This window comes from Nanorana parkeri, unplaced genomic scaffold (assembly GCF_000935625.1).
Source record: "Nanorana parkeri isolate BGI_ZX_2015 unplaced genomic scaffold, ASM93562v1 scaffold765, whole genome shotgun sequence".
NCBI lineage: Eukaryota > Metazoa > Chordata > Amphibia > Anura > Dicroglossidae > Nanorana > Nanorana parkeri.
The window spans coordinates 389564-415631 of NW_017307033.1; the positions used below are offsets into that span (position 1 = coordinate 389564).

Genomic DNA, 26068 nt, shown 5'->3' on the forward strand with positions numbered 1-26068 from the left:
CAACTCTGCCCCCTACATCCCCCCTCCCCCCCCCCCCCCCATTTATTAGTATTCATAGTGGCACACCCCCTGGACAGTGTATTGTGTGTAAAGGCGGAGCTGGTGTTTAGTGATGGTGTTACACAGAATCACAGGGAGGGGGGCAGCTGGAATTAATGTTGAAATTCTAGAATTCAGGCCTAATAAAAACTTCATTAAAAAAAATGAAAAAAGCCAGCAATGCGAGTCAAGAAAATATGCACACATTTACATCCTCTGCTGCTCTACATGACCACAATAAGCCCTCCTTCACACCTGAACGTTTTGTAGCGCGTTCTACGCTCGACGAACACTCTACAAAACGCTCAAACATCTAAATCCCATAGTATTCAATGGGTCTGGTTCACACCTTGGCGTATTTCAGTCCGTCCCTAAACGCGCTACAAAACGGCCCACGCCTGAAAAGGTACATGTACTACTTTGGGCCGTTTTTGTTGCGCGTTTCCATTGGTATACAGCCAAGCAGCCCTCGGAAACGCGCGTTTCCGAGGGCATATGCGACAGACGCGCATATGCAATACGCCTAGGTGTGAACCAGGGCTAAGGTTCGTTCAATTATCTAACACTTAATGGGGTCAAATTGACAATCGTTTTCAACGTGATGAAAAAAAATAAAATAAATCAAAGGCGCAAGGTGGAAACTCAGAGTATCGCAAAATCGAATGTTACAATCAAATTACATGTTGAACGGCATTCAAGTCCGAATGGCATTATCGAATGTTGACGAGATTTTTTGAATGAACATTCCTACGAAAATCGACTAGTGTACGGCCAGCTTAGAGAACAGTTGTGGTCTGCACTGATCCTTTTATTGTTATTAATGAGGTTTACCCAAGATGCTGAGATGCAGTGGTATTAGCATTTTGTCCTGGTTGTCTCTGTAACCAGATGTTCCTCTTCTCAATCATGCAATCATGGGTAGGTAAAAGGTATATTTGGAGGGCTCAAAACATCTTCTTTAACTTATGATGGCAAAATGATATCCTGAGGGGAAAAAAGAAGACTTTAGTGTTTAGAATTTCCCTGGATCAGTCTTGGGGTATTCCTCTGCTGAATATTTATCTCCAAACCTCCATTCACATATAGCGTGTGCGTTTCCTGCGTGGCTTTCCATGCGGAACACCGCGCGCCACGAAAATGCAAAAATCTTTACAACTGCACGGGTTCCGCTCATTTGTGGCTATTACTATAGCCGTGAAGGGGCGGAATCCCCCCCTGAAATCGCACTTGGACTAGCTCTGCGCAGCCTGTGCAATAGTCTGTACAATTGCACACTAAAATTGTTTTTTATGTTTAGAGCGGTTCCGCGCATATTTCTACTAAGACCCTGTTCACACTGGGGCGGTTCGGCCACACGGATTCGCCGATATGAACGATCCCATACATTGCTATGGGGACAGTTCATGCGACCGCACGGGTCTGTGCGATCCAAACTGCGCCCTGCACTATTTTTTCCCGCGCTGATCAGTGCAGTTTCCATACAGCTTTCAGTGGAACCAGCGCGGTTTGTGGTGTTTTTATTTGCGTTTCAGTGCTGATCCCTTTTGAGATCAGCGTGTTAACTGCGCTGATCCGCAACCGCCCTGGTGTGAACGGGCTCTTAGAGTAGTTAATGAAACAAGTGAAACTAACCAGCTAAGTGCTAATTTGATCAAAGTTTTAGTTAAAGCAGGTTAGGTACAATTTTCTTAACCCTTACAGTGGGGCTATACTCCTGCTCTGCAAAGGTTAAGTGCTTGTTTATTTGTCTAGATTGCTTTTAGATTGGTTTCTTTCCACCCTGCTTTTCCTCTGCTGCAGCGGTCTAACACCCCCGAATCATCATGTTCTATACAAAATGTATAGGATGCCAAGGGACATACTATCGCTGCAGCGGAGGAGAAGGGCAGTAGGGAGCGCAGTCAGAGCCTGGTATTTTTGAACTTAGACAAAAAAAATTGGATTTAACCCTTGCAGTGCGGGGGTATAACCTCACTGCAAGGGTTAAGAAAAAATATACCCAGTCTGCTGAGTTCTGCTATAAACTACTGCAACTAGATTTTACAGAGCTCTTCACCTGGAGGTTACAGGGCTCTATTTTGTTTTTTAGCTTCCACTTTCTCTGCTTGATATATCGCGTGTCAGATTCAAAGGGGGAAATGTATAAAAACTGGATGAGACAGAATGTGGAGCAGTTGCCCATGTTGTTTAGGTCACCAGATTCCTGAGGAAGGGGAGAAGGTTAGTTTGGTGCACTATAGCTACGGCTGGATTAAAAGGCTCAAGCTCTGAGCTGGTAGGATACTTCCTGTTTGCATTTCAAATCCTAATCTACAGTTGTTCTAATTATTCCGGCACTGCAAGGGTTAAGTGTTCGTTTTGGCCTGGTTAAAATATAAAGAAAATATACTCGCCAGATCCTCGTTCCCGCCTGGCCTGGCTTCAGCGGACCCCACTGCCTCTTTTCCCGGGGGCTCTGGTGGTCTAAGGACCCTTGACATCACGTCTAAGGCAGGTCCATTAGACGTGAGCATACCGAGGGACATAAAACAGTTGGAGTGGATGGGGAGAGAGGCGAGTGGTCATTGTTGCAGGACCAAGAATCAGGTGAGTGTATCTTCTTTATTTTCTCTCCTAGACCAAAATGACCACTTAACCCTTGCAGTGTGGGGGTAGCCACACAGCAGGGGTTAATTTGACAAAAACAAACTGGATTGCTGCACACAGAAGAAGTAAAACTTTAGATTTACATGTGATTGGTATCCAATGTATACAAATTTGACCTGTATAATATCTGTATTTCTGCCTAGGGGTAGATCCTTCTTTACAAACAGAAGCTAAACTCTTGGGTTCATCACAAATTACGACAACCACCAACAAGCAGCAGAGGTCTCGTTCCACCAGTTCAAGGGATGAGCGGTTTCGATCTGGTTGGTTTTCTTTCTTTATAGATTCAATCTTTGCATGCTTATAGAATAAGGTTGTCGTTCAAAGCCCAACTGTACTTTCAGTTCCAGCTAAACTTATTCCTGGTGCATTAAAGCAAACGGTATTTCAAGCATAACTCTAGGAAAAATCAATTTTTAAAAGTTAGATTGGGCCAGCATTGTTACTTGTAATTATTCATATATAACATCTGGAGGGTTGCAGGGGATGCTGACATTTTCATTTGTAGTTTGTGCCACATACAGTGTTTCCTTTGATCTTCTAGCAGTGCTACCGTGTCTTCCCATCTTATACCGTGAGCACAGAGAGTCGCTTCCCCAGCACCTCCTCCATTCCGCCACCATAATAAAAGGCGTTCTATGATTGGAGGATAGATTGTGACGTCATCCACCCCTCCTCTCATCATTGTTGAACCAGGGAGCTCCTTGTATTCATTGAAAAGGATAAAAAAAGTTTTTTGAATAGATGAGGTGCAGAGTGTATTGACTGTAGTTTTGTTAACTACAAAATAAACTTTCAGCTTCCCCTGAATTCCTGCAGACATCGCATATGAATTATTACAGGTAACTGTCCTAATCTTTCTAAATGCTGGCTTAATCTGTGTAAAAACAGATTAGTTCAGTTTTAAAGTCATACAGCATTTCTTTAGAAGGCAACCACAGCCACAGTGGAAACACAACTATCCACTGCCAGCTTGCTGCAGAAAAGGACCCTTGCTCTATCTGTGGAAGCAGCAGTCTCTATGCAGAGGTCTGACGCACACCCCTGATGAGCCAGAGCCGGGGCTCTAGTCAGCAAGGAGATTGAGCTTTGCTGATTGCAGGCAGGACCGGATTTACTCTGCCTGCCGCCCCAAGGCCAGGTTCCACAATTTGTTTCTTATTTTTTACTTTTCAATCACCTGCTTATTTTTTTATTTAATTATTTCTTATTTTTTTTAATTTATAATTTATAAAAAAAAAAATTCCCCACTTAATTTATTGCCATCACACAGGAGTCAACAATCTCCTGTGTGATAGCAATTGGAAGTGACAGGTTCTCTTTATTGAACCTGTCGGGCCTGATTGCAGGGCTATAGATCTGACTCACCAGGGGGCATGTTGGATCTTTGCAGGAAAAGTGGGGGGGCTTTTTCTGCAGCATACTGCTCTCTAAGGCTTTGGACACTTTATGTTTTCATGCACCTGGAATGTATTTAACGGGTTTAAACTGAAGTTCCATTTTTAATCACATTTTTTTTCTGTGTTTGTTTTTCTTTTCTCCAAATTGAGTTACTGTAGCGATATCTCATTACCTTGAAGATACTTCACATGTCTGGGGTTCTCCTATCAAACTTCTTTTACCTGATTCCACTGCTTGTTTTGATTACTTTTACATTCTAATATTTGAAAGCAATATGACCTATTCGATAAAACTACTTTGAGTGTAATGAGAAAAGACAAATTCTGGTGACTTTTATGTGAATTGGAAATGTTTGTTATTGATCATAGAGATTTTCAAGCATAGAAAAACAAAAATGTGAGGTCACTCAGTCTATAAGTTTGGATCCGCAAATCACAGACACATAGAAACAGTGGTTAAAGTGGACGTTTCAGTGGCTTTCCAAGTCAGACGTGTCAATTTATTCATGCAGATTAAAGTGCAACAACATAATTTCTCAAAATTTTTCATGAAAAAAAATAGTTCTTGGGCTCCAGTCACTTTGGCTGTGATAATGTCATCTGTCCATTGCTGTCTTCTCTCCCCCGTGACCATATTAGAACGTTTTAACTTTGTAGCAAGCCATGAGGTGCAACAGTAGAGGTGATCTGTGTCAAACACCCATCCAAAACATTTTCAGGCACCAGGATAACATTGTCGTGTTATCTCCAAATCAGCATCCTAGTAGATGCTGACCTTGGATAATGCCTGAACAAAGATGACTCTGTCCCCAAGGAAAGTAATGCAGAAGAATGCATTGTCGGGGGATGCATTGTGATCACTGGGTGGTAGGATTTAAACATTACTGTGCTAAAAAGTATTTCACATGAAAACAATATATCTAATGCAAGGTCCATTGTAATATCTATATCTAGGTGGGCCTGGGTGTTGAACAGAATCAACGCTGTATACCCTTTCTGCTTCTGTTTTTCTGGAGAGAAGACTGGGTACAGCATTTAGGCCTGCCCTTTTAAAATGTATGGGCAAATCTTGGAGAGCCATAGCTGGGCTTGCTGGAATACCATGCTTAGTGACTGGGTAGCCCTGACATTATTGAAGATTAACAAAATATAGTCATATTGCTTTCATTGGTTTTGTATTAAGTTGTTCCTCACCCCAAATTTTAATTCTCCTGTGTAGATGTTCACACAGAAGCCGTGCAAGCAGCTTTGGCCAAATACAAGGAGAGGAAAATGCCTATGCCTTCTAAAAGGCGCTCAGCTCTTGTCCACTCTTCTCTAGAGACCTACACCCCACCAGGTAATTCTACTATAATATTCTCCATCCCTGAGTGACTGCAGATACATGTCTGCTCACCATCTTATGTCCTGATATGTTTCTTTTAGTAGTGAAGTTGTACCCCCATGTGCAGTAAATTTGATCCCTCCCCCTTTTTTTGGATTGTTTGGTCCTAAATGTTTTGACATTTGTACCACAAGCATTGTTATTCAGCTGTCATGGTTATTTTACTCACAGACACCTCGTCAGCTTCGGAGGATGAGGGCTCATTGCTCCGTCAGGGACGCATCACATCCACTCCGCTTCAAGGTCATTCCAGCGTAGAGCCCTGGATTAGCAGAGTAACCCAGGGCTCCTCCACCTCATCATCAGCATCTTCCACCTCATCCCACCCAGGAGCCAAGCCTGCCGCCTCCAACAGCTGCCCTGTCATCGCAGCTGCTACCATGCTGGCAGACCTCATGGCACATGCCCAGATAGGTTAGTATCGGGCATGTGCTGCCAAATGTTACGGTGCAATTTAACACTAAAATACAAGCCAACAAGGCTGAAGGCCAGTTGTCAAGATAGCAGTTGGTACATGTCATGGCACAGTGTAAGAATTGTTTAAGGTTGGTAACATTGTTTCTCAGGTACGTAAAATCTGTATGACCGGCTATAAAATCAGGGTTTATGTATTTACTTCTCTCTGGGTTCATTTTAAAAACTATTATCTTTTCCCATAGTAACCCACCTACATGCCATTAAAATGGTTATTGGAACCTGACTGGCTGCTTTTTCTTTTTTTTTTTTTTTTATAAATTGGCTTCATTGTGTCATGGCAAGGACCAAGACAGGGGTATTGCTCATTGGGTGACTTCATTAGGTTTCAGACTGTGATCAGTACCATGTGTCATGTTCTTCATCCTGATAACCAGAGAGTGTTTCTGCTCCACCTGACGTGACTACGGGACTCCTAGGAAATTCTCTTCATGAGCGTCCACAGGTGGCATCTGTTCGTGGCGTGCCACGGGGGTTCAACAGCAGCATATTAGAAACAGCAGATGGTGCGTTAGTATTATTAGACGCTTTGAGTAGACATGCTAACCTGAGATGTACACAGTGGTCTGACACCCTTGTTCTTCCCATGTAGGTGTGCCAGTAAACAGCAGAGTCTCGTCTAAAATTCAACAGCTTCTCAATACATTAAAAAGGCCAAAGCGTCCTCCACTCAGAGAGTTCTTTGTGGATGATTTTGAAGAGCTCCTGGAAGGTATTGGGGGTGGACAAATATTTAGTTCTGGTGGGTTCAGAAAATGTAAAGCAATTTGATCCCTCATACTTTTTTTTTTGTGCAGTTCAGCAGCCAGATCCCAACCAACCAAAATCTGAAGGTGCAGAGATGGCACTGCTTAAAGGTGAACCCCTGGGAGTCGTTTCTAACTGGCCTCCATCGTTGTTAACTGCTCTTCATCGCTGGGGGACTACTCAGCCCAAAACCCCATGTCTTACTTCCTTGGACACCACTGGGAAAGCAGTATATACTCTCACTTATGGTAAGAAGCTCACCTTTTGTTTTGGATGATGAAAGTTTTGTGGGATCTTGAGATTCTGGCTCTCGTAAAGGAAAGTCTTTCTTGGCTCAAGGATGGTAGTTGGTACCTGAAAGAGTAAAATGTTCTAGTTTTTGGTAGAAAAATAGATATGTAGAAAAATGCCTTTAAGATTTTGGTTTCATGTGTGTATATTCTGTAAGTGTCTTAAAAGGTATCTGAACATAAGAACAAAAATGTAATATATTCAATCTAACCCGTCCAGTGACATTAAACCTTTTTTTTATTTACTGTTGCCTTACTTCAAGAAGGGTTTTTGTTTCTTCTTAGTCTTGAATTCTTTAAATTTTTTTGCCTCGTTTTCTAGTGGTACCCAAACCGCTAGCCCCACCCCATGTGTACGGGTGCCTCCATCAGCTACCCAGCTGCTGTGGAGTCACTCCTCCGTGCACGCTCACAGCCTTGCCCCCACCTAGATATGTGCGTCCATAGACACACACAGCGTGTGGCCGGCCACGCCCCCATCCTTGCAGTCACAGTTTGACTGGCGCCAGAAGGAGCCTATGACTCCTCTGCCCTCAGAGTACCCTGTTCCACAACCAGGTAATTCAGGGAAACCCGAGTACCTTCCCAGTCACCGCGGAGGAAACAAGAGGCTGCAGGTAAGTGTAGGGGGGATATGGGGGTTTTACAAAAGTACTGGGTGTTTTTTGCCCTAGTGCAGAGACTGCATTAAGATAAGAAAAACACTCGGCCTATAGTACTACTTTTACATGTGGTGGCTGCATTATATATTTTCAGAGTTTTGTTTTTTCTTTACCTGCTAGTCCTGCATTTAAAGCTAAACTCCAGCCTTAGTTTCTCCCACTTTTATAGCAAGTCCTCTCCTCCACCTTAGTTTCCTGTCTGAATGACCTCCATCATTTTGATTGCATAATGATCAGTAGGGAGGAGTGAACAATGTAAAGTATTATATGTGTACACTACACACTTCCTGTCCTAGGGTGACAATGCTCACTCACTGTGCTATATCTATGGAGGGGCAGTGATGTCTCCCTTGAACAGGACTAGAAACACCTCGCCCTCTTCTCCATATCATAGGAAGAGAACATAGTAACTGATAAGAGTGCAGCACAGGCAGAGAGCATAGGAAGTTATCAGTTGACAAGATTTCCGGAAGGATCAAGGGGTTTATTATTTTTTGCACTTATTAAACATATATAACACTTTTGATTAGGGACGCACCGATACCGTTTTTTCGGTATCGAGCACCAATATTTATATTTCGGTACTTGTCGATACTGAGTGCCGGTACTTCCGGTAGCATAGGGCCGGCTCCCTGGCCAATCGGCATCGAGGCCGGCCAAACAGATCTGACAATATGCTGACACGACCCCCATCCTGCAGGCACTTCATTCCCCTTACATAGATCCTTGGCAGCATTCATTATCGTACCAGTCCCTCGGCCAGCTGGTCAGACACCACTCTCCGGGATCTGCCCACGTCTCCTGTGTGTACAGCACCCACGTGATCGGCCCTCAGCCTGGTATCGGAGCATTTGGGCGAGTGTTAGTATCGGTGCATCCTTACTTTCGATTGTATGTTTAACAGACTAAATTGGAACAAATAAGAGAAGCTCATTGATGGAGCTTACATTCCATTGCGAAAGCTGTCCAAAATGTAGTCATGTGATTGACTTTTAGATGGATTCTAATTTTTTATATATTTCTCTAGTATCCAAAAATATATTGTGTTTTCATTCTTTTCTTTTTTTGTGTTTAGGGAAATTATGGAGTAGAAGTGTTAAACTGGCTTACACTTTAATGAACAAGCTGATCAACAAGAACGAATCTCTTCTTAAACCAGGAGATAGGGTAAGGATCTTCTCAACACTGTAACTGCACCACAAATATACAGCATGGACATTTTGAATGGAGTTTAGATCACCCTGCCTAGAAAAGTGGCTGATATATTTTTTCTAAGTGATGATAGTTGTTGGTGTAAGTCCCCCACACCAACAATAAATGGGAAATCTGCAGCTTCCCTAGAGTGAAAAAATAGAATCTGCACTACACACTCCATATTTAACCTCTTGCCGTCCGCCCGTAGTAGAAAAACGGACGGACGGCACTGCTGCATTGGCGGGTTGCCGTCGCCAGACGGCATTTTTTTTCTGCTCGCGCGCGCCCCCTAGCGGGCACGCACGGGCAGAAAAGACCCGTCCAATGCGAACACCCGGTACCGGGTGTTTCACATATAGGCGATCAGCGGGTCCATAGCCCGCCGATCGCCTATATGTGCTCGTTCACGGCAATTTTGGCCAATTTTGGGTATTATCGTTTTTTGAGGTTTTGCACGCAATTTTAAGGCTTGACATGTTTGGTGTCTTTTTACCCAACGTGACCCCGTCTTATATTTTACCAAAAAATTGGGTAATAATAAATGTTTTATCATTTAATATAGGGGAAACTGTTTTTTTTTTTAAATTTCGGTGATTTTTCCTTAATATAGTAAAAAAATAAAAACCCCAGTGGTGAATAAATACCACCAAAAGAAAGCTCTATCTGTCCCCAAAAAAGGGTATAAAATTAATTTCAGTACAGCGCTGCATGACGGAATAAATGTCAGTCAAAGTACCGCAGCGCTGAATACTGAAAAATGGCCTGGATGGGAAGGGGGTTTAACACCGCGGATGTCAACTGGTTAACCTTCTCCTATCTCATCCTGTGCTGGGAGCTTCTATACCACAAGGATGCAGTCTTCACACTAAAATCATTGAGTTCCAAGATGCCAACTTTAGAAAAAAACACATACACATGAGGAAGTTCATGCGTATCCATGCTCATTACTACTCTGCTGACCACTGAATGGCACCTTTAGATGCTGTCTGCTCTCCAACAGACACTCTCATGTACTCCACATTGCAGAGAACAGTCTCTGATTGGAGAGGAGGCCAGTCACATGACTTTGAAAGGTCCTCTACTTGGCTTTTTTCCCCCTATGCTCTCTTGGGGTCCCGAAGCAAGTGAAAGAGAGGGCACATTTGTAAGTTAGCGGTATAGCTGCAGGAAGGCCATACTGTTACTTTATAAATTGGCCCCATAGTGTTGTCTTAAGGGTTAGCAAGATCTGAGGTGCAAAGGAGGATAACAAAGGCTTTACCTAATTTGGAAAACATAAATTATGCCACAAAAGGTGAACTAAGACTTTAAAGATAAGTATAAACAATGCTTGGAATGAAAACACTTGTATAACCAAGAAATTACATTACAGTATATGCCTTTCATGAAGGAGCTACTAATACCATTCTCGGCTATCTTTGCAAAAGTAGCAGCACCTTTGCAGAACTCTGCCGAGTTATTTGACATCCATGTAACTTTGCTGAGCTGCCTATTGGTTTATGTGATTACTAGACAGGAAGTCTAAGGCTCATTAGCCTATATAATACTTATTCATTTAGCTGCATATACAAGCACTATCCTCTGTCAGTTGTTTCCAGCTATGTCTGTACAAAAGAGTATCTGAGCATGTCACATATTGGGTTCAGTGCATTGTGTGGAGAAAATGTATTCTATTAGTGAATATATATGAAATGGTCATCCCACTCACTTTACAATATTTGCATATATCATATAGTGTTCATGTATATCAAAATAGCATAGCCCATTGCTGGCATACGTGCTGTAACCCATGTGACAAACATAACCAAAGTGATAACGTAACCTTTTACCCTTTTTGGTTACAGCACACATGCCATGATTAAAGGGGTGATTGTGGATTAACCTTCCTGGAGTGTTAACAACGCATGTTCTTTTGGAATTGTAGTTAATAGGGGCCTGTTTCGTTTGGCAAGTGCAACATATGGGTGTTTATGGAGGTAGCCCTAAACCAACAAGTAGTTGGAGAGATTGGATAGGAGAGTGCAGAATTTTGGAAGTAAGTGATGTATTCGAGAAATGAATAGTGTTACATTCTTTTATTGTGAATGTTTTGCAGGTGGCGCTTGTATTTCCCAACAGTGATCCTGTTATGTTTATGGTTGCATTTTATGGATGCCTCCTTTCAGACCTTATTCCTGTGCCCATTGAAGTGCCACTGACTAGGAAGGTAATAAGGAATATTTAGCAGTTCATAGTAATAAAACACACAAATTATGTAAGTATACTTGCAAATGAATGTCCACACCTTGCTCCTCTGCAGGATGCCGGCGGCCAGCAGATCGGATTCCTCTTGGGTAGCTGTGGGGTGTCACTTGCTCTTACCACTGATGTCTGCCAAAAAGGACTGCCTAAAGCTCAAACTGGGGACGTTGTGACATTCAAAGGTAATCAATGACCTTATCACATGTGTGAAAAAGCACATACCCTACCTTCTCACAACTCAGAAGCCACATTCAACTGTAACAAGTATGGAGTCACACAAGCTATAAACAAAATAAAAGTCCAACTCCAGCAAAAATGATTTTGTTTGTTTTGGATAGGGTATTATTGGAAATCTCTCCAACAAAGACTTTTCTAGTAGAGTGTGGATGGTTTAGGATTTCTGAGTGTGATTTTACTGCTGTCCATGCTTTCCTTTCCTGGTGTCTGCCATACCCATTATTTTTTACATGGGCGTCATATCGGCACAAAGTAAGAGGAATTCTTGAAAAAAATTGCATTAAATACCTCTACACCAGTTGATATATATTTGGTACTATGTTCCGGTTGGTTATTAGTGGGTTGTAATATCTTCCAGTACCTCTACTCAAAGTTGTTTGTCCCTGTAGCTAATCAGATTTTAGCAATGTAATGCAGAACTTTCCAGATAAACTGGCACACAGAGTACCTGCTCGTGGGCTACTGGGAGCCACATTAAAAGAAACCTGTGGCACAAATGGTTTCCAAGGTTCTAGTTGTCATGAAGGATACATTTTAAAAAGCAACTAGGGACTACTTTTTAGCAATGGATGGACAAAAGTCAGTTCATATATTAGCTTAGAGAAATTGACATAACAGCCAGGATACAATTTTCGTGTTCGATTAATCGAAAAAAAAATTTTATCGATTAATTATAACGCACATACAGATCCAACTGCATTGGCCTATACACATACAGCACAGCAATGAAGTAATAAAATGAACTAGGATCACACTAATCCAGCACGTTATTAATCTCACTCCATATGGCCGCCGCTTGAGTGGGCAACTCAGAATAATAACGTGCTGGATTAGTGTGATCCTAGTTCATTTTATTACTTCATTGCTGTGCTCTATGTGTATAGGCCAATGCCTTTGCTGGCGCTCGTGCAGAACAAGTACTCACCGGCCCAAGTGGCTCCGTCGGCTATCGAAGGGAAGTGGGGAGGAGTCTGGTGACGTCACGGACATCGACGTCACCGGACTCCTTCCCTTCGTTAGCCGTCACGGACATCGACGTCACCGGACTCCTCCCCTTTCCCTTCGTTAGCCAACGGAGCCACTTGGGGAGGGGGGGGGGAGTCCGGTGACGTCGATGTCCATGACGTCACCGGATCTCCGACGGAACTCCTGGAAGCCGGCGGATCAAAAAAATTAACGATAAATCGAGGAATTAATCGTTAATTTTCGTAGCCCTCCAAAAAATGTTGACAAACTGTGGTCAGCATGGCTATCTACGCCAGAAGTGGCTTCAGCAGAGTTTCTTCTATGCAGGTTGCTTCCCTAAACCTACCAACTGTTTACATCCTGTTCTGATTGCTTATCTCTCTCCTCATTTGGATTAATTTGGGGTGTCACTGGATAGGGTTGTGGTGTGTCATATTGGGGTCAATTTTTTTGATCTGTGTCCAACATTTTTTTTTTTGGTGTCAGCTCTGTTTCTGTTCAGTTATTGGTTTGATGTGCCCCCCCCTCTCTTCCCCAATATCCATGTACCTTGTACTTTGAACTTGTACTTGTACTTTGTACATTTATCAAAATCTGTCTTCTTTATCTGTACTTGTCACTCTGGATGTATATTTGTGGCATTGCCGTTTTGTGCATGCAGTGACAGAAGGCAAAACCTTGTTTTTATGTTTGTGCATTCCTTTAAATTTAATAACAATTGATCTAATAGAAGAAAAAGCAAATAGGGAGGGGAAAGTCATCTTGTAAATTTCAGTACGGTGATATGGTTTTGATAAACCTATAAACATAAATATTTTTTAAAAAATATATAAATATCTTATATTTAAGAATTGTATCTCTTGCAGGCTGGCCTCGCCTGGCATGGTTTGTTATTGATGGAAAGCACTTAATGAAGCCTCCCAAAGACTGGCATCCACATATCAGAGATGCAAGCAATGATGCAGCATATATAGAGGTATATTATTAAAATGTAATGTGGTTCTTAGAGGCTATGCCTAGATCATCGTTATTTACTTGTTGAAGTGGCCTAAACATGCCTAGAACGCAAGGTCTATTGTTTAGGTATGTCCTCCCCCTCCACCTTGCTAAACTGTGGGTAAAAAGGATTTTAAAAAAGCCGGATAGTATGCTCGCCTTTCCCGTAGCTTTCACTGGTGAGGCCTAGTTAAAGGGGACGTCATCCTCTTTCCAAAGAAATCTGGGCGATGTGGAATTCTCCAAATGGTGCTGCAATTTTAACCCTTACCTTTTTATTCTGTATACCTTTAGTGTACCAACCTGGTGGTAGCAAAGCTGAGCCCTTATCTATATTTCACCTGTGGGGCACCAGCAACGGCTGAATTGAACATGTCCACCTCCTCAGCATCTAGGACTATACCTGCAAATACCTACTTAAAGTGGAACTATAAGCAAATGGCAAAGTACATAGTTAAATATATAGATGTACTGTATATGTGCACTGTCTTAACTGTCAGAGGATGTGTAATTATGGTTTGCCAGTCTCGTGATCCAGGCACCCCTGCCAAATGTCATAGCCAGGTTGATAACCATTGGTTTGTTTAGGGGCCCACTTTATACTGCTGACTGTAAAATAAAGGCGTATTACCACATGGTGCTCACTCCACCAGTCAGCAAAGCAACAGGTGTTAGTTTTGCGGAACAGTGCATGCAATTCAGTAGAACCTGACTGTTTTACAGTACTGCATCCTACCCTCCCAGCCTGATAACTGCTGTAAATCTGTTATCAGCGCTGTTAGAGCTTAGTGCAGGAAATATAAGGATTTGATGGAAGATCCTATTGGTACCAATAGGGTAAAAATGCAGTCTTGGTGTGAAGTTAGAATTGAAGGATGGGGTAAATCTGAACTGCAGGTAAATATAAGGCATATTAATTCAACTTTTTTCTCATTAATATATCAGGATATGTAATTCACCCAAATTTGATTTGTGCCTCCTATAATCCCCGATATTTTAGCTCCCAAACTGTGTCGGAGAAGGGTAAACACTGGGCACCAGTCAAGGGTGATGCATGCAGATATGTGCTAACAAGAACAATGCTGATAGTAATAGTGAGAAAGACTTAATCTGTCTCCTGCTGTTCGTTCACTGTCCAAATGGCAGGGGGGTATCAACAGTGTATTCCTTAATTGTAACAGAGAACGTGGTGTCATTGTCCTTACTGTGCTGTGTGTTAGAGCTGTGTTTATTTCAGGACTGAATGGATACAAATTATAATCCTTTGGCAGATGAAATAGATTTCTTGTATTTATTTTATCTGTGTTTCTGTTTCATCGATTGTGGAACACAGGAAGTCCTAAACCTTTGGGTTATACTGACACCCATAGTAATATTGGACACTGACAAACAAAAAACTGTAGGTCAGCCCAGTTTTCCCACTATCAGCATGGCTCTTTTCTTTCTTTTTTTTTTTTTTTAGTGTCTTAAGAGGATGGACATCTTTTCCACAGACCCACTGTTGAGACTTTTTTTTATTTTTATTTCTTTGTCTTTTTTCTTAATCAAGCCTGTTGTTTGCATCACCGCTGGAGCTTCATCTCTTTGTAGCTTTCCACTGCGGTTGTCCTCAGCCTGGCTTTTGCAGTGCTGTATTTGGACGCTGCTATGTTAGTTTCTGCATAGGGTGATTTCCAGACTCTGTTCTGGTAAAGTTGGCTATGGAGCGCTTTCCAGCTTCAAAACTGTTCAGCATTGCCTTAACATATGCTCTGTGTTTAGAGACTCAGTGAGTAGGCTGGTGGGCCAAGCACCAGGAGCTACTTAAATTACTTAGGTTGCTCTGCGCCCTTATTCCACATTACCCCCTCCTCTGTCATTGAGAGCCCATCTGATCAGTGGTTGGAAACTCGCAGCTGGCTGGTTTCCTAGACCGGTCCCTGCAGCCTGCCTGCTCCTCATCTGCAGCAGTGGAATGTCCCTTGGCATCCTCATGTCCTATACACCTGATGACTCGCAGGGTCTTAAACTGCTGGAGTGGAGGGGAAGAGAGGCGCCAGGTGGTTGCGAGGTTCAGGTAAGTATAACTTTATTTTCATCCCTAGATGGAAACGAGCACTTGACCCTTGAAGTCTGCAAGTGTTAAGAATCATTCCTTTTATTTCTCCACTCCCTCAACCATTATGTTGAGACTCCCAAAGCTTGGCTCCCCATCCACCATCTTTCCTCTTGCACTCGAAATCGACCAAATCTCTAGACAAGCCTTCCTCTGCATAAAGGTGCACCCCCAATTCCCAGAGTGCAGGGACATTCGTTAACCTTTGTGGATGCTTGCACAGCTTGTATGTCAGACACTTGGGTGCTGGAGGTGGGATCTCAGGGCTTCAAATGGTTTTGCTTCCTGCCCCCTCCTTGGTTTCTTACCTCCAACCTTCACACTTCGAGTGATTTAACAGTCTTTGCAGCATTGGGTCATCCTACCTTAGGGTCATCTAATCTGGATTCATTGGGACAACACCACAGTGGTGGTGTACATCAATCATCAGTAAAGATCCAACAGTCTCACCACTGCAAGAGTGTAGATTGAATACTGTTTAGTTGTGTACATTCCAGGTGTAGAGGACTGGAATGCAGACTTCAAACAGTTGGCAGTGCCTGGACACAAGGAAGTGCTCCCTTCATCTAGAGCTGTGTCACAGGTGGTGGACTTCAGACATGGACCTCCTGACCTCGAGGTTCAACAAGAAAATAGACAGGTTTGTCTAAAGGTACAGGAATCCGCTTGCAGAAGTAGTGGATGCTCTGATGGCTCCATGGGAAGTGAACCCTTTATTATGCCTTTCTTCCCATGAAAAAGGTCTTCCTTGTGTGCTTCGCAGGAACAAGATAGAGGGCATTCTGGTGATCCTCACTGCATTGGGACAGTCCAGTAAGATGTGGTACGCTGACTTGGTTAGACTCCTGACAGACACTCCGTGGGCTCTACTAGATCGTCAGGATCTTCTGTCTCAAGGACCAATTTGCCATCCTGCTTCATGCTTGCTGGCTTTAATATGGCTGATTAACATAAACAATATTCACTGTGAAAATGTTAACATAAAACAGATCATTTTTGTGTTTGCCTCCAAGGTTTTTGTGACATCATGTGGCATTGTAGAAATCAGTGAACTGAATGAGAGTAATACGTCTCAATTCTGTTTCTGGCCAAATAATGTTGTTTTAATATCATATTTATATATTATGTACGGTAATTTCATTATTGTATTTCTCCTTTTTGTGTGCAGTACAAAACCAGCAAAGAGGGCAGTACCATGGGGGTCACTGTGTCTCAGTCAGCCATGTTGGCTCATTGCCATGCCCTAACACAAGCCTGTGGATACTCAGAAGGTAAGTATTACAGATATGATGATTTTAAATTGGTTAAACTGTTTCTTATTTGTATTTGCTGTATTTATCATTTTCTTGGGTAACTAATGTAGGGCTGCAACAACTAATCGACATAATCGATTATAATCGATTATTGAAAAAGTTGTCAACTTTTTCAATAATCGATTAATCGGCTTCCGATCAGTTGGCCCTGTTCACGGGTCCACCTCCTCCCCAACTCACGCTCACCGCTGCCAGACCCGCCCGCATCCGCGCTCTACACGCCGCACCTCCTTCCCGCCTCACACTCACTGCCCGCCCACATAATGTTCTAAACTGGGCAAGCTTGCAGAGACTATTAACATGTTTCTCCATATGTGGACATTTAAGTCATTGGACACCTCAGAAAAACATCTGCCTCAAGCAGGGAGTAGGGGTTCACAGTAACTGCATTCAAGGGCAGTGTATTCATTGTGTATTCAGATTTTCAGGGTAGGAGGCATTCAAAGTTTCTCATTACCATAAAGTAGAGAAATAGCAGGGGTACTCAAGGAAACACCGGATTGGATACATTTATGAAAGCCTTATCTTGTTATCTTTAAAATTCTATGTTTCTCTATGTGATTGATCCTGCATTTTTCTGAGATTTTGTGTTTAGCCCGATTTATCAAAGTAGCTCCACTCCACATCAATAGCAACACATTCGTTGTTGCCGTTGCTTAAACAAATATGGGATTTAAAGAGCGTTTTCAAGCACAATGATAATTGCTTGTTTGCGTTAGGTGCTCCTCCGTATTGTAACAAGGAGTCCCCACCCCCAGGACTCTGTAAATAACATTGGGATGCTGTTCTCTTATTTCTTGGTAGAATTAAGTCCAACTAAGGCTGGGCACACACCTTACAACCATCGCAAGACTTTTGTCTTGCGATGGTTGTAAGGTACTTAAAAAAACGTACGATCTGCCTATGTTGCATAGGCAGATCGTACTTGCGATTATCGCAAGCCACGCCCCCTGAGGGGCGGGCTTCCGATGACCGCAATGCCGAACGGGCAGTGTGCGCTTGCGCACACCGGCCCGTACGGCTGTTATCGTACGGACATGCCACAAACCCGCCGAACATCGTACGATGCTCGGCGGGTTTTCGAACATGTGCGACCTTACAGTAGTAGAGGTCGCACGGCTTCCACACACCTTACGATAATCGTACGATTGCGGGATTTCCCGCGATTATCGTACGATTATCGTAAGCTGTGTGGGGACCTTTATGCTGCTTCTGGTGGTGTCCAGTACAAAACTAGCAGGTGAACTCTGTCCCTAAACACTTGAGATTCACGGTGGGCAGGGATCCTTCTCTACATAATAACTGAATTTATGAGTGAAAGAAGTAAATAACAGGCAATAACAAGGAATGAAATAAAAAGTATATACGTATCCAATTTAATATTATGGATGGCATTTAAAATGCAGTGGATGTGAATGACCTAGATCTTCTTATTGTTTTTTAGCGGAAACATTGATTAATGTCCTGGACTTTAAGAGAGATGCGGGCCTGTGGCATGGAGTACTTACTGTGAGTGCCTGTTTTCTGTGATATATAGATTATGTAATGTTCTTGTACTAATCCCTTTAATCACTAATCAGAATTTTATATCTCGCAGAGTGTTATGAATCGCATGCATGTAGTTAGCATCCCATATGCACTGATGAAGGTGAATCCATTGTCTTGGATTCAAAAGGTCAGCGCCTATAAAGGTAAATTTATCTGTGATTTCTGGAAATTTTATGTCGTCTGGTGAATGAGTTATTTGACTATTGCATGTTTTTGCTGAAAACAATTTGTTGTTTATCACAGGTACATGTATGAATGTTGTTCTGTGCTTACTTGCCCTGGGTATCCTTATTTCTCCATGTCTTGCATTCTTAATGACATTTTATTAGGCACCTTAAATATGTCCCCCTGGCAATAATTTGTTTTTCTTCCTTTGCGCACCTTCTTTTCTGGTCACCTTTCATTTGCCCTTTGCGGCACTATAATGCCTGGATTGGTAACCAAGACCTTTCATTAGTACTGTTCACCTGGGTGGGTCCCGCCACATGGAAGACAGTTACCATTGTGACATGTGTGGTAATTTTTAGACAGGGACTGGATTTTTATCACTTCCCAGTTAATTCCAGTGCTTGGCCAGTCAAATGTTTCATTTAAAGTGATTTTCCATTTATTAGATATCACCATATACAGTATGCTAGCTACTATCATATTCAAATAAACCCAGATCTATCAGTAACTCCAATCCATTTTTTTTTTCCAAAGTGATTTATCTTCAGAGCATCTGCTGGAACATGCTTCCTTTCTGTATGCAATTCTAACCACAAGTAGGGGTGAAGCTCCCTGCTGATTCTCCTTTTATTTTTATTTATTTTTTGCAGCTCCCTTTCCCTTTCAGGCAACTCTAACTGCAGTGCTCAAAGCTATTCACCGTTCTAGCACAGATCAAAAATATTGACAGCAGTGGGATACTGAGGCTGCGGCTGCATCCCAATGTTTTGTAGCCTCTCTGTTGCTGGGAGGCTGCAAAAGGCTGATTGGTGTAGGTGTCAGGTAGAGAGACCCCTGGCGGTCACAAGTCAGTACAGACGGGATTCATTTTTTACATTATAGCCTGAAAGTGGCAAACCCCTTTACACTCCTATACTCATTTCATATTTAGAGTTCTTGTTGGATGGCTGCTTTACCAGCCATCCAATTCCATAGATGCTTTTTAAACACTTATGTCCTGAAATGCATTAATAAGTCTGTCTGTTTTAAAAAGATAGGTAATTGATTGTGATCACATATTTAAATGACAAGTAATCTGAACTGAATAATTTTAAAGCTGCATTACATAAAATAATTTTAACTAACAACTCTTGGTCTATATGTAATAGTTTCTGGAGACAATTTAAATATTAAATATTGAGGTCATATAGAAAGGGCAGTATAGTGAATATAAAATATAGTGGACTTTCTTTTCTTTACAACAAAACTACTAAGTTATTTTTGCTGCCGCCTATTGTCTGACATATAACAGAAGTTATACATATATAAATGTCAAATATAATATCTGTACAGGGTGTGATTGTCTTTTGTAACTCTTGACATAAAGCACATTTTTTATTTAAAGGTATAGTGGTCCTTTACATTGTTTTGAATATTGCATTTGATTAATGATTGTATACATTGTGTTGAGTCTTCTTTTTGTCTTAATCTGCAGCTCGTGTTGCACTAGTGAAATCTAGAGACATGCACTGGTCACTTTTGGCACAGAGAGACCAACGGGATGTGAGCCTCGGTTCCCTACGAATGTTGATTGTGGCTGATGGTGCAAACCCATGTAAGATTTTAAAGAGAGGGGCTACAAAGTCCTTATAACTACATGGTTTACAACTGCTTTTGGACGATACAAAGAACATACTACATAAAGACTTGTCTGTGTTTACAGGGTCTATCTCATCTTGTGATGCCTTCCTTAACGTCTTCCAGTCTCGTGGTCTGAGGCCTGAAGTGATTTCTCCTTGTGCCACCTCATCAGAAGCACTCACTGTATCCATGCGCAGGTGAATAATGCCAAAGCTGTCTTCTGGTCATCTGATATAAGGTCCCCAATTATTTCACTTGCTCCCTGAACAGCTCTCATTCTTCTGGTTGCAAGCTAAAGAGTAGCTGGCCACTTTTAGCAACTCATAACCAGGCACTGACTACTTCAGAGAAGGAGGAGCTGTTCCCTGCATAACGGTACAGCTCCCTCTAGCATTAGTCTGTGCTTGGCTGTTTAGGCGATCACTTTGCCACCTTTTGAAAGGATTAATTCTGCATTGTTTTAAATACACCATAGAGTAAATGCAATTTAATGCTTTCTTCTCATAGATGCCTGCAGTATTAATGCTGAACAGCATTAAAAGCATCGGGCATGTTAGAAATTATATGACCAGTGCCAACTCCTCACGGACATCCTTGACAAACGTATCTAGGGCAAACGCAGCTGCTAGTAAGGCTGAATTGTTTGCCTGATTGCCAATAATAAAGATGTGTTGGTTCGGGCAATAGTGCTAAACACCTCTCTTCTATCCCACACATGTACTTTGCAGCCCCACATGTCCCTCTTTTATTGCTCCCTCCTCCTATATTGCTCTGCAATCAGAGTGCTGTCAAAAGGTCTGCATGGCAAAACATTGCACAGAAAAACTGCTGAGAGCTGATGCAGACCAAAACTTTAGTGCAGGGGTTGATTCACTGCACTCTGCAACAGCCATTAAAAACTTGACAACTATGCTGTGAAGAATCTTCTGCTTGGTGTGCTGTAGGCCCCAGTGGGAATGATGTTTGCAGATATGTCCACAAAAGTGGAATGAAAGTCACTTGATAAGCTATAATGGTTATTTAATGGTCAATTTCTTTTAGCTTATTTTAATTTTATTCTTTCACTATCTATATACAATCTTTGTTAAGCAAGAAAAAATATTTTTAAAATATTTGAAAATTGAAAAAGAAATGTTGAATCCCTAGAACAATAGATAAGGAGAGAAAATAAGTACAGGTCCACCATGCACCCTGAGATGGAGCTAGTGAACAGTACATTTTGTTGGGAACTGTATCACTTTCCCTTCCTCTTTTGTTGTATTTTGTTCTCAGACCCCCAGATATGGGTGGAGTTCCTCCTGGAAAGGCAGTATTATCAATGAATGGGCTCAGCTATGGTGTCATTCGAGCAGACACAGAGGAGAAGCTTTCTGTGCTCACTGTACAGGATGTGGGACAAGTGATGCCTGGAGGTAAAAGCATTACTTTAACTGTAATGATGGTCAGTCACATTGCATTAGGTTTTGCAGTATTTCAAAAGATTGCAATACTTCAGTCTGGTAATAAATACGGTTTTGCCTCTCCTCCATAGCCAGCATGTGCGCCGTGAAGATGGAGGGCACTCCATATCTATGTAAGATAGATGAAGTAGGAGAGTTGTGTATGTCCTCCAGCTCCTCAGGGACTGCGTTCTATGGACTCCATGGGATCACCAAAAATATATTCGAGGCAAGTAATATGAAGAAGAGGTGTGGTAGGTGGATAAAATAGGGAATGCTGTGGCTAAGTGAGTGAAATCATTTTTGTTTGTCTCTTTTAGACAATTCCACTTACCTCCAATGGAGATCCTGTCTCTAACCAGCCATTCACGAGAACTGGGTTAATGGGATTCATTGGACCAGTGAGTATTTCTGCAATTCCCCAGTATTTTCTTCACATAGTAGCCTGTAGTCTGAGTGTACATCAAGGTGCTATTGTGGGTGACTAACAAAGGAGCAGACTCCTACTGCTGTACTATGATTTTTCCCAAATAGAAGCCAGCACGGGGTAGATGAAGTTCATATTTGTTCAGTAAAATGCATTGTTCAGAATATCTGTACACTAATACCTTGGTTTACAAGTAACTTAGTTTGAGAGTGTTTTGCAAGACAAGCAAACATTTCTGAAAAATTTTGCCTTGATATACGAGCGACGTCTTGCAATAAGAGCAAAATTTTGCAGAAAAGCGCCACCCGAATAAGGCTTTAGCAAAATCCTCAAAAGGAGGCAACAGCAAGTGTCACTGGATAGATTCCTTGTTAAGGTTTCACGAAATGAAAAAGATTCCATTGAGCCAAGAGATAGCAGTGATTCCTTTAGGCCTTGTTCACACCAAATGCAGAGCAGATCTAGTCAGGTTTCTGCACACGCACGCTAGTCTTTTAGGCGTGTTTTGATGCGTTCCGGGCTCTTTTTGGTAAAAAAAAAAGTGAAGTTTAAAATGGGCTTTCAGTGTTTTCCAGGCATTGGCATGCATTTCTGATGCGTTTTTGATGCATTCCAGAGCAGATGCAGAGCAAGTAAAATAGTGCCTGCTGCAGTTTTTTCACCTGCTCTGGATCTGCTCTGCTCTGCAACTGCACAAGTAGCATACATAAATATGAATGGATTAAATTGAATGGGACACGGGGAGAAAGGAAAATGTGCTAAGGAACACTAGAAGGTGCAAAGGTTATTTGTGGACCAAGGAAAGCTATAAATGTCGACCACATGCAACGCCTGGGAATCTTAGGCAAGAGACAGAGGAATGGGCACTCATTCTATAGGAGCCTAGGCCTTTCATGGAGTAAATATGTACAACTAACTGGTGTGACCTGCTATATAAACAGCAATTTCCAAGATATTCAGGATAGGGATTGACTGCAACCATTACTTGCCAAACTTTGCCATTGATAGCAATTAGTGCTGCCAAAGCATGGGCTGCTCAGCCATGAACTCCGAACCACAAACAGCTAGCCCTATGTTACAAGGTCAATAGTTACCTCTCCTGTTTAACTCAGAGGACACGGATTGCTTGCATGTTTTTGCAGATCTTCATTCTAGACAGGATGTTTATACACCCCCATGCCATGCTCCAGTGATCATTTTTTGTAGTGGTTAGCACTTCTGCCTTGCAGCACAGGTGGTCCCCGGTTCAAATCCCAGTCAGGACACTATCTGCAAGGAGTTTGCATGTTCTCCCTGTGCTTGTGTGGGTTTCCTCCGTGTACTCTGGTTTCCTCTTGCATTCCAAAGACATGCTGGAAGGTTAATTGGCTCCTGTCTAAATTGGCCCTGTATGCATGTGAGATAGGGACCTTAGATTGTAAGCTCCTTGAGGGCAGGGACTGATGTGAATGTAAAGCGCTGCGTAAATTGTCTGCGCTATATAAATACCTGTAATAAATATACCTGTGTCTTTTCATTAACATCTGTCCTCCTACTTGCTTTTAGTCACCTCCAATCCTAGAAAATGTGCATGAGTTTTTTTTTTGTTTGATAACCCAAGCAAATCACCTCAGGTTTGATTACCCCAGTTACCTAGCTCGGATTAAAGGCAATATAACAATATAGCCAGAATAAATACATATATATATAACACATCAAAATCATGAAGATCTTACAATAGCTAGCATTACTTTATATTCAGTTAGTTACACTGGACTCCTGTTCGATTGTTATGTGTTGTTTAATGTTAACGAATGTGTTTTTGCAGGAACGGTTGGTGTATGTCGTGGGGAAAGTAGATGGCCAGATGGTTGTCAGTGGACGCAGGCACAGTAGTGATGACGTGGTAGCAACAGCTTTGGCTGTGGAGCCCATGAAGTTTGTTTACAGAGGAAGGTAAGAGATGAAATATTTATTATTTTAAATTTTGTTTAGTTCCCTGTAGCCATGCAAATATTAAATATTGCATGTAAACACCTCATATGAATGCGTTCCAAACAGCTATGGCAAGTGCTATTCTGTTTACTCAAGGGCTTCTGCATAGCTTGTTAACCACTGTGCTATGAATGCAGATCTAAATAGCAGGATCTCAGGTGACACACACTCTCTCCCTCCCTCTCTCACCTCTGTCTGAGGTTCAGAAGAGGAACACACCTGCTCATTCTCTCTGATCTTCAGTCGGCTGGGGCAGTCAACAAGTGTCAAGCTGCTGTTGTATTAAATATTTTTCATACTATTTGGATTTTATAAATAATACAATTGTATAAAATATCAGTTTATAAGCTTACAAATAGTTTTTTTTTTAAATGAACTACTTTAGTTTTTCCTGTCAGATCATAGGAATTTAAAGGCAGGGGTGCAGCTGTTGTTGGGAGAAGCAGTGCCATTGGCTACAAGGCATTCCCAGCAGCCTAAAAAATATATGGAGGATTTATTTTGTTAGTTCTGACACTTAATAGCATTGGCTGCAAAAAAGTGAACAGCAAATCAAACTTTAGCAGACGGTACTCCTCGCAGCTTGAGAAGTACTGTTGCAGTTTCTGATATCTTATTGCTACACATCAAGGCTGACCTGTGTGGCCTTCCTGCTCTTTCTGGTTACATTTCCCCTACTTGCTGTAGAATTTCTGCCCTTTACCTTTTCCCTGGCTGCTCCCTGTTTCACAAATTGTAACTGGCAGATGCTGCTCTGGCTAGGACGTGTAATATCGAAAAAGAGGAGGTCAATTGGCTGTATACCATATTAAAGGAGAACTATGAGGTAAATGATTTTCACTCATCCTCATAGTTCGAGCCGACGTGTGACAATGAAACTGTCACACGTCGGCTCAATAGATCGGGAAGTTAGCGAAGACATACCGTCGCTCGCTCACTTCTCGATCATCTCCCTGCAGAGAGCCGTGACTGTCACGGCTCCCTGCAGGGATTCCCCCCTCCCTGCTCTGATCCTCCAGCGCTGAGTGGCGGAACGGACGGGGGAGGGGGCGCCGGCTGCGGCGTCTCAGTATACCGCGAGCTGGAGCTCGCAATATACTGAGCTTTGTGTGACGGGAGGACGCTAGTTTATGTCCTCCCGTGACCCTTAGGAGAACTATGGGGAAAAACACTTACCCCATAGTTCTACTTTAAGTCTTTTACTGATATGGCAGAACTGTCCATATATTGTGTTTTAGGCCATTTCAATATGGAAAAGTTTCTTAAAACAAATGTATGCAGCACAGTCCAGTCAAAGCTTTGAAATGCATGCTGAGGCCACAGCCTTTTATTTACACTGAAGAGGCGGAATTCTTGGGAAACACTAGTGCTTTGATTGCTGGGATACTGGGCATTCTTCAAATGAAAAGATAATTTAACATTTCCAATGACCTTGTCCTTGAAAATGTAGAATGTACATATTTACAGTGGTCACAACTAAAACAATTGTGTTCACACAAACATGTTAAAGAGGTAATATAACTACAAATAAGGGCCCATTAATAAACCAGTGGTATAGGTTGCTGCTTTTCTAATAAAACCTCCTGTCACACTGCTGTGTGCATTATAAATGTGTATTACTTGTATGCAGATCAGGTGCTTTGACTTCAGTCTGACCAGTTTGACTTCACTTACTACATACTTGTCCTCAGGGCCGGCCTTAGGCCTTTAGGCGCCCTGTGCGAGAAAGCTTTACAGCGCCCCTCAGTGACCACACACCTCAGTGGCCACACCCTTTAGTGGCCACACCCCCAGTAACCACACCCATTTATTACCCATATTTTTGGTAAAATATAAAAAGCGGGGTCACGTCGGGTAAATAGACACCAAACATGTCATGCTTTAAAATTGCGCGCACCCGCAAAATCGCAAAAAATGACCATGCCCAAAATTGACCATAGGCGACGCTTTAAAAGCTTTTACCGCTCATCAGTTTAGTGTTATCAGTGATTGATGGCCCTACAATTATTGCTCTCACTCCGACGTTCGCGACGATATGTAATAGTGCGGCGTAATGGGCAAAATCGTCGTTTTCACACGTATGCGCATCCGACGCCTGTTTGCATGCATGTATGTATATATGGGGGGGGACTTTAAAAAAATATGTAATTCTTTTTTATTTGTAACTTTACATTTTTGGGGGGGAAACTTTATTGCTATCACATAGGG

At 42.2% G+C, this 26068-nt stretch overlaps 1 protein-coding gene across 5 annotated transcripts in view; it reads left to right on the plus strand.

Moving 5' to 3' along the window:
- The window catches only part of DIP2A (disco interacting protein 2 homolog A), a 114071-nt gene that overhangs the window by 61093 nt on the left and 26910 nt on the right, over positions 1-26068 (plus strand). For 4 of the 5 annotated variants that reach the window (XM_018564625.1, XM_018564622.1, XM_018564624.1 and 1 more), the window contains 19 exons: positions 2829-2948; positions 5305-5424; positions 5641-5883; positions 6321-6449; positions 6536-6655; positions 6741-6938; positions 8718-8809; positions 10932-11042; positions 11136-11259; positions 13147-13256; positions 16540-16642; positions 18129-18193; positions 18282-18375; positions 19875-19994; positions 20103-20217; positions 21293-21432; positions 21552-21688; positions 21780-21860; positions 23694-23821. In XM_018564625.1, the coding sequence (XP_018420127.1) occupies positions 2829-2948; positions 5305-5424; positions 5641-5883; positions 6321-6449; positions 6536-6655; positions 6741-6938; positions 8718-8809; positions 10932-11042; positions 11136-11259; positions 13147-13256; positions 16540-16642; positions 18129-18193; positions 18282-18375; positions 19875-19994; positions 20103-20217; positions 21293-21432; positions 21552-21688; positions 21780-21860; positions 23694-23821 (2350 nt within the window). The remainder of the gene's footprint in view (positions 1-2828; positions 2949-5304; positions 5425-5640; positions 5884-6320; positions 6450-6535; positions 6656-6740; positions 6939-8717; positions 8810-10931; positions 11043-11135; positions 11260-13146; positions 13257-16539; positions 16643-18128; positions 18194-18281; positions 18376-19874; positions 19995-20102; positions 20218-21292; positions 21433-21551; positions 21689-21779; positions 21861-23693; positions 23822-26068) is intronic. The other variant, XM_018564626.1, reaches the window with a different exon arrangement.